At 38.2% G+C, this 8999-nt stretch overlaps 2 protein-coding genes across 3 annotated transcripts in view; one reads left to right on the top strand and one right to left on the bottom strand.

Moving 5' to 3' along the window:
* Window positions 1–1878: 1878 nt before the first annotated feature.
* LOC102596206 (serine/threonine-protein phosphatase BSL1) lies at window positions 1879–3489 on the top strand (the record flags this gene model as incomplete). Its single annotated transcript, NM_001318640.3, is given in 7 exon segments — window positions 1879–1965; window positions 2057–2155; window positions 2301–2500; window positions 2583–2658; window positions 2965–3100; window positions 3185–3324; window positions 3406–3489. Coding segments are annotated over 7 exon segments (822 nt in total), but the record flags the coding sequence as incomplete, so codon positions are not given.
* Window positions 3490–4029: 540 nt separating this feature from the next.
* The window catches only part of LOC102594863 (nodulin homeobox), an 18737-nt gene continuing 13767 nt past the window's right edge, over window positions 4030–8999 (bottom strand). For both annotated transcript variants that reach the window (XM_015304845.1, XM_006366317.2), the window contains exons 15-18: window positions 5880–6401; window positions 5750–5784; window positions 4709–5262; window positions 4030–4481 (exon numbers count right to left, since the gene is read on the bottom strand). In XM_015304845.1, coding sequence (XP_015160331.1) covers window positions 4731–5262; window positions 5750–5784; window positions 5880–6401 — 1089 coding nt within the window. In that variant the 3' untranslated portion in view covers window positions 4030–4481; window positions 4709–4730. The remainder of the gene's footprint in view (window positions 4482–4708; window positions 5263–5749; window positions 5785–5879; window positions 6402–8999) is intronic.

Here is an 8999-nt window from a genome sequence, read left to right as displayed (position 1 = left end):
ACCCTTAAGACCGGTTCCTTACCGGTTCAACCGGTACCGGTCTTACCGGTACGGGAACCGGACCGGACAAAAACCGGTCCGTTTGCCAGCCTTAGTTAAAACATAATAAAAGAATGTCTCCCAGCACCAGCGGTCAGCTATAAACTTGTAGATGACAGGTAACCTTGCAAAAGAAAGATTAGTTTGCTTAGCATATGATACCTTGAATAGTTGGGATAATTCCTCCCCAGCTTAAAGCTTTAGTTACATGTGGAATAGCTTCGATTTGACTCTAAACCTGCTCATTAGTTCATGGGTACGCAGCGTCCTAATGCTTTTTTTATTGGTTAAGGGTATTGTATTAAACCTTATCAAAAAAGGGTATTGTATTAAAAAAAATAAAAAAAATAAAAAATAAGCAAAACCGCTGGCAAGTATTTACAGAGGAAAGTCTCATTACAAGTTGCGTAATGAACTCAAAAAGTCAACCATGGCTTCTGTATACTTCCTAATGCCCTTTAGTACTTCGGTAGCTGGAGAAGTGTTCATTTTTTTTGGCCTTAGGTACCTTGTAAAGGAAGTATTAGTGGAAGTCTGGAATATTGTACTTTTGGCAATACTTTACTACTATTGTTGGTTTGGCCAAAACTAATTGCTCGTGACCATAATCCCCAGTCCTCAGGCTTTGGTTCAACAACCAAGGTAGTACAAATGTGGGATGTGTGATAGGCACACATCACAAGTTTGAATCTTGACTGGTGAACCAAATTTGGTATTTAAGTGAGGAGGTTAGAGGGGGAGGCTTCTTATACCGTGTTCCAAAGCAACAACTAATTTCTGGAATATTGTAAGAAAAAGGGTTTTCGAGAATCCCCAGGTCAATGTTGCAAGTTCTTCATCTCTGTTACAGTGTTACTAAGTACAAATCCTTTCATTTCCCAGTTCCCACTCTCCATTCTTGATATATTCTTTTCTGGAGAAAGGTTAAGACTTCTACTAAATAAAATGGCCATGCATTGAGCTAGTGCTTGACCTTACAAAAGAAAGGACATTCCTCTTTACAAAAAACAAAAGAGAAGAAAACTCACAGTAACAAAAAAACTCCTGTTGTTAGCTTATGAAATCTATCATGCTATCGTTATCATATACAACCTGAAACTTACACAATAGAGCCAGCAGGGCTAAACATCTATATTTCACTATCTGCACAGGGATTTCTTTGCCTCAAAACATCTAGAATTTCTTTCCGTTTATAGGACCTATTGAAGTGTGTGACCATCTCATCTAAAAGTTTAAGTTGCTGGAGAGAGTACACTTTGTTGAGAATACAATTAAATTATGAAAGTGTGTTTTCTCTAATAGCTTGCTTCAAATGCCAATCAAATAGCCTTGAGATGTAAAAACTTCGCTCTGTCAGATTCACTAAGAGGGGTGTGGCCTATCAAAGAATCCTGTCAAAATTTTGTTCTGTCATCCTCCCCTTTGATTTCCATGTGTGTTTCAATAGACGTTAATGTATTATCAAAGTCACGAACCATGTGAAAAGTTGATTGGATTAGTACACCATTCCATTTGACCCATATATATACTACTGGCCACTATGCTGCAAACTGTTTATTGTCCTATTAAATACTGTTTTTTGTGCTTGAAAGATCAATGTCTTGATCCCTGAGGTCTGCCACTATTTGCAAGATTGTGTCTGCTTTAATTTCATTGTCTATAAACTAAATGTTTGATGTTTCTCTTTCTGAGGCTAGAAGATGTCAAAAGTTTGTAACAATCAAGAAAATGTTAGCAGTCTGAAGCTTTTTAACTATTAAATGTAATTTTTTACTATTGTATCAAATCTCTTCTTATCAACTTCTCTTGTGTCTGATGACCATTCTTTGTGTGGTTTTCAGTTATATTGACTATTTGTTTCTGGGTGATTACGTTGATCGAGGACAGCACAGCTTGGAGACAATCACTTTACTCCTAGCTCTAAAGGTAACCCTTGCTGTTGTCTAACATGGTACTTCCCTTTCATGTATTGACATCTCTTTATGTAACCAAATTACTCGCTTGTTCTGAATTTCAGATTGAATATCCAGAGAATGTACATTTGATAAGAGGGAATCATGAAGCTGCTGATATTAATGCACTTTTTGGCTTCCGTATTGAATGCATTGAGAGAATGGTAAGTTAGAATGTCAAAATATATGTGCTACAGTTGTCAAATCCCGAGTTCTAGTTTTGAAGGTAGAAGTTATATATATATATATGTGTGTGTGTGTGTGTCCTTCAAATGTATCGGGCTATTCTGACGGAAGACACCCATGTAGGGAGAAAGTGATGGAATCTGGGCATGGACACGTTTCAATCAACTTTTTAACTATCTTCCACTGGCTGCCCTCATCGAAAAGAAAATCATCTGCATGCATGGTGGCATAGGGAGGTCAATAAATTCAGTTGAGCAGATAGAGAAGATAGAGAGGCCAATAACAATGGATGCTGGTTCGATAGTCCTAATGGATTTGCTATGGTATGTTGCTTCTTCTTTTTTTTCAAAACCATCTGGCAAGACAATTTGGAGAAGATTTTTATGTTATTGATTTTATTTGCAGGTCTGATCCCACAGAAAATGACAGTGTAGAAGGATTGAGACCTAATGCCAGAGGACCTGGTCTTGTGACATTTGGGGTATGTCCTGCTTTTCTTGATAGAAGTTCACCAGTTCAACTTGGTAATTGATAGTAAAAGTTTCAGACGATAAGGGAATCATTTTTGAATGCCAAATTTCTTATTTTGTGTTCGAATCTTTATTCTCCACTGATTTTTTTCTTATTTTAAGCTCAATTTTTATTCATTATCGTGATTTGATCCCCACTATACTGTGGATTCCTATAAGGATGCACATGTCTACCTTCATATGGAAGCTTATATTTTTCATGTCAAGATTCACATACAAACTACAATGTGGTCTTACAATAATTTTGGACTTTGCAGCCTGATCGTGTAACTGAATTCTGCAAGAAAAACAAACTACAGCTGATTATTAGAGCACACGAGTGTGTCATGGATGGATTTGAAAGATTTGCCCAGGGGCAGCTGATCACTCTTTTTTCTGCCACCAACTATTGTGGTATGCATTAAATAATTAAGTTTTTACTTTCCCTTGTATGAAAGTATGCATTCTAATAATGTCTAACCAAGAAAATACATTCAGGAACTGCCAACAATGCTGGTGCTATACTAGTAGTAGGCAGAGGGTTGGTTATTGTTCCAAAGTTGATCCATCCTTTGCCGCCTCCTCTTCTATCCCCTGAAACGTCTCCAGAACGAGTCATGGATGACAATTGGATGCAGGTACTAGGATGCTTTCTTTTTTCCTATTCGAGCTTACTGTTGTTACATTATATCCTACTAAGGCGTGTTCGTTGTATTTAGGAACTCAACATTCAAAGACCGCCTACTCCTACTAGGGGCCGTCCACAACCAGATCATGACCGGAGCTCACTTGCCTATATTTGATGCCCGGTCATCTATTCTGGATATTTCAAATTGCTCTGTTGTGGAGTCGCAAATACCATTGCCGATGCATTCATAAATTGATTAAAAATGCAGCAGATTGTCCATGTATATCTCCGTAGTCTTCAAAAGCCCTGGTGTATTCTATAGATGCCATTCAGAAGGCATCCAACATTGTAAAATAGCTGGAGAGGTAGAGGTTTAGCTGTTAAAAGAGTGAAAAGTTGATTATAGATTAGTATTAATGCTGCCTGCTTAAACAGGGTTATTTATAGTGAAAGGGAAGTATTGTTAGCAGAGTGCTAGGTGTTGTGATGTAAAAAACTAGAGATATCTTATTCTTAAACTTGATCGTTAGTGTGGTTTCTCTATATAATAACGTCTTCAAATAATTTTTGGTGATGTTTGAGAAGTCATCTACGTTGATGTGTCATGTAGCAGGCCTTTAAGGTTGAAATATTTGGGTTTCAATCATAAGAAAGTATCCTACACTAACAGCCTGAAGAATACAGTGCATTGCGTGCTTGGTACCACGACCAGCAATTCAAACCAGAGTAAAAGAAATAAATAAACACTGTTTTGTAAGGTCAAATTATGTGACAAAATCATCCCATTTTTCTAATTTACTATGGCAAGTTATACAAGATGTTGCATGAGAACAGTAAATAGTAATCTTGTACATCCTAAACCTCCACAATGTACAGGGAGCAAATGACTGAGACTAGTCTTTCAGAATCTAGGTGTGCTTCATGCAGAAGATCATCAAGGCCTGCATCATGTAGTATGGGGACTATACCGAGAAATCTAACGGCCCCAACAAGACACACCAGGATAGTAACACCTTTAAGTTAGTACTGGATAGTTTTCCAGATCAAAGCATCAGATATAATGGCCTGCACAGTGACAACATGGGGAAGATATAGTGCTAGACCCTCCAGAATCTTCATAGACCCGCCCAACTAGTAAACCTCGAATTTTCCTCAGGAACTATCAATCTGTAATGATACAGCAAGGTTTTACTAGCTGAAGAATCATATAGACAATTAAAACAAAATCTAAGGAGAAACACACTCCCAGCTTTCGGTTTTTTGATGTACCTGGAACATGAACCTAGTGTGTAAACATTGTAATGGGTGTCCGCTTTAATAATCTATACACAATCAAACAAAGTTTTGGCAAGAAGTTTCAAGAGGTAACAGAGAAAGAGTAGAGTAATTCTTACCCAGAACTGAGGTACTTTTGATTCACCGAGCAGGCAACACAAATAGTTTGCTGGACTGCCACAAGACTCGCATGAAACCAAATTTTCTTTCAGCCTGATCAAATGATGTTCCAGTTAATTCTGATGGGTAAGGAAGCTTAGCAGACCTCTCAACCTTGAGATCGATAACATCCACGACACAGGTCCCTAGCTCCTCCAGGTCCCTTTGATACCACTTGCCACTGACTTGGCATACCTTTCCTCTTCCAATCTCTTCTGCTTTCTCGTTTATAAGCACAACATAATCCCCTGCCACACACTTTGCCTGTTCTGATGAAGCTGCAGGCACAGCAGTTGTGTTTTCTGTAAGACAAGTGCTGCTCGGTGCCAGGCCAGTTAGCCTCGGTGCATTTTCTCTAGCAGCAGAGAGGATACCAACATCCTCGACAGGACTTCCAGGTGAGTCAGAAGGAAGCAGAGTGAGCAACCCACCTTGTTTGTCAAGACTATCCCCTTCAGATAACATACGCCCATCCTTCGCAGCACGAGCTAACCTTGCTTTCCGATTGTTTAGCCTGTGTGTTCGAAATGGAAATGATTATCCAGCATGAAGACAAGATAAGAGGCATACCTCATTAAATCAGATTGAAACCTATTTGTATGTCTACTTTCCTTTAGTTCTCTCTCGGAGAATAAGTGACTTATTTGTGCATTTTCTCAATAGTCGGCACACTTATTACATAGGAGTACATGCAGCAAAATAAAGTTGCAGTTCGATACACCAGTAGAACTCTGATAGGCTCTTAGATAATTTTGTTGACTCAGCATGCCATTGGACTGACATCTATCTTTCACAAGGTAATAGGATGTGTAACAGTAACTTGGGTATTCATGGATGCTGGCACTCATAGTGGGAAAGCAGTATACAGGTGTAAAAACTAAAAAGAATAAATAATTTAGCCTCGTAGTAAACATATTTAGACCCACACCATTCTGACAGTAGAATAGATCTAGATAAACCATTTAAAGGTGTTAAGAAAATAAAAGAAATATCACCCTTACCAATTCTTGAGCTGTGATTTTGTAACCTCTGATCCCTGGAAACAAAGCAGGAACATATTAGGGAGGAAAGACTAATTAATTGACAGAAAAGAGCAAAAACAAAAACAAGTGCATGGGTCTTGTGACATACATGATCACTTAATTTTACAGCCCACTTTTCTAATAAGGTTTTATTTCGCTGCATATCAGGCTCCCCCATAAGGGCCTTCTCAACAAGTGATATCTGCGTATCATTCATTATGGTTCGCTTTCGTTTCCTTTGTTGCTTCTCTTCATGCTGAGCTTCAACTGTTTCGTCCTCTCTAACCTCTCCAGGACCATTGCAATTTATTTGCCCAACTTTCCCAACTTGATCTGTTGGGTGCCTACTTCGCGTGGAGCTGGAATCGGACCCACTCGTTTCCACATTCTGAGTCTCAATATCCTTCATATCTATAGATGTAGCTATAAATCTTTCGTGTTCTGTCATTTCACCTTTTGTCCCAGCCTCACTTGATTGACCTTCGTCATTGAACCTGGAATTGAGTTGGTTCAATCTTTGCAGAGATGAGTTATCCAGTATGTCCTCTCTAGAGTTTGCACTTCTGTTGTTAAGATCCAGAGATACTTCCCTGAGTTGAGGGGGCAAGTATCCCCCCAGGTTCTGAGCCTCCTGGAGAAAACGAAAATATTAATTCCTTCCTATAAATCAAATTTAAGCCAATTAAAGAATGAAAACAAAAGCCCACTAGAATAAATTGGTAAAATAAACTTCAAGCCATCATTATGTCCATTTTTTTCTTTTTGACATAGGTAACTGTTTCTATTTCTTGTACTGAAACCATATTTACGAAAGAACTCAAAATCTACTATCCTATCCTTATAATGAGTCTAAGACATCAATGATAGAGACAATATCATTAGAGTATATCTGGTTACACCAAAAACATAAAGTCAAAATACAATTCATTTTGACTTGTTCTATAGTATTCTCCATATTCTCAAAGACTCTAAGGTTCCTCTCCTTCCATATTGTCCACCATATAGCTGCAGTGTTAGTTGCTATGTTTTAGGACTGCAGCCTTTTATTTATTTACTGCAGTAAATTAGCTTTAGTTTTCCTCAAATAACTTCTTTACCTAGTCTCAAGGAGTTTGTTTATCTTCAGCAGATGTGTTGCTGATTTTTAGGACCATGAAGTTAGTTCTTTATTATAAGTGTAAGTCTTAGGAGTGAGAAAAGACTGCATTATCAAATAAAGTTATCTCTTCTTTCTTGTTCTTCATTGCTTTATAGTTCTAATCTTTCATTATTCTTAAGTTCTCCTTTGTTCTTATTCTGGATTTCCACCTTAATTAACTACAATTGGTATCAGAGCTTTTTATTCTTGAGGACTTGTGTGTGTTCATTAATCTGTTTTAGTGAATTCCATGGACGGAGAAGCAAGTTTTTCTTCAATGGCACCACCAGCTTTCAATGGAGAAAGTTATCAGATCTGGGCAGTCAGAATGCAGACATATCTAGAAGCTTTGGATCTCCGGGAAGCTGTAGAAGATGATTACGAGATTGTTCCCTTACCAAACAATCCCACAATCGCGCAGATTAAAAATCACAAGGAAAGGAAAACCATGAAATCAAAGGCAAAGGCATGCTTGTATACAGCAGTTTCATCAACCATCTTTACTCGTATTATGTCCCTGAAGTCAGCAAAAGAGGTATGGGATTATCTCAAGACCGAGTATGAAGGAGATGAAAGAATTCGAGGGATGCAAGTGCTAAATTTAGTACGTGAGTTTGAGCTGCAAAGGATGAAGGAAAGTGAAACCATAAAGGAGTATTCTGACCGACTTCTTAATATAGCAAATCGAGACAGATTGTTGGGTTCCACTTTTAACGATTCAAGGATTGTTGAGAAAATCCTTGTAACAGTACCTGAAAGACTTGAGGCTACTTTTACAACCTTAGAAAATACTAAGGACTTGTCCAAAATTACACTAGCGGAGCTCTAAAGTGCTTTTCAAGCACAAGAGCAATGACGTGTAATGAATATTAGTTAAACATCAATATGATGGAAGAAACAAGAAGAAGCAGAACAGGAAGATACAAGGACAAAATAGTGAGAATTTTGCTAAAAGCAAGAAGGCTAGCTATCCTCCTTGTCGGCATTGTGAAAAAAAAGGTCACCCTCCTTTCAAATGTTGGAGGAGACCTGATGCAAAATGCAGCAAGTGCAATCAACAGGGTCATGAAGCTGTAATCTGTAAAGCCAAAATTCAGCAGCCCGAAGTTGAAGCTCAAGTTGCTGATCGAGAAGAAGATCACCTTTTTGTTGCAACTTGTTTCACAAGCCTAGATTCAAGTGAAAGTTGGTTAATTGATAGTGGTTGCTCTAACCACATGACATCTGATAAGATGTTGTTCAAAGAATTGTGGAACACTGAGACAAAGAAAGTTAGAATTGGAAATAGTGAGTGTCTTGCTGTGAAAGGCAAGGGCGCCATAGCCCTTACCAGTGGCTCTAGAACTAAGCTTATCGCAAATGTTTTGTATGTTCCAGACCTTGATAGAAACCTTCTCAGTGTTGGTCAATTAATGGAGAATGGATTCAATCTGTTCTTCAAAAACAAAACTTGTGTGATAGAAGATCCATCAGGCGAAGAGATATTCAAGGTCAAAATGGAGGGGAGGTATTTCCCACTCAATCCTTTGGAAGAAGAGCAGACAACTTTTCTTATGTCAGGCAACTCTACAGAAGTTTGGCATAAAAGAATGGGTCATTTTCATCATCAAGGTATGATGTTCTTGCAAAGAAAGGAACTTGTGAATGATCTACCAAGATTGCAGAATCGGTGGACAGATTGCCAAGCTTGTTTAATTGGAAAGATGAACAGGCTCCCCTTTCCCAAAACAACTTGGAGAGCATCAAAAAAGCTTCAGCTCATTCATACAGACCTGTGTGGACCTCATAGAACGCCATCTTTAAATGGTAGTCTTTACTACATTGTATTTATTGATGATCTAACAAGACTGACCTGGATTTTTTCTAAAATTCAAGTCTGAGGTAGCTGATGTGTTTTGGAATTTTAAGGCAAAAGTGGAAAATCAAAGTGGCTGCAAAATTCAGACTTTAAGGTCTGATAATGGGAAGGAGTACACTTCAAATCAGTTCAAATTACTCTGTGACAAAGCTGGTATAGAACATCAGCTAACAGTCCCTTATACTCCACAACAAAATGGAGTTAGTGAGCGGAAAAACAGAACTATAATGTTT

This window comes from Solanum tuberosum, unplaced genomic scaffold, assembly GCF_000226075.1.
Source record: "Solanum tuberosum cultivar DM 1-3 516 R44 unplaced genomic scaffold, SolTub_3.0 scf00603, whole genome shotgun sequence".
In the NCBI taxonomy this organism is placed as follows: domain Eukaryota; kingdom Viridiplantae; phylum Streptophyta; class Magnoliopsida; order Solanales; family Solanaceae; genus Solanum; species Solanum tuberosum.
Note: the sequence above shows the minus strand (reverse complement) of the source record. Positions and strands in the feature narration are given on the sequence as shown.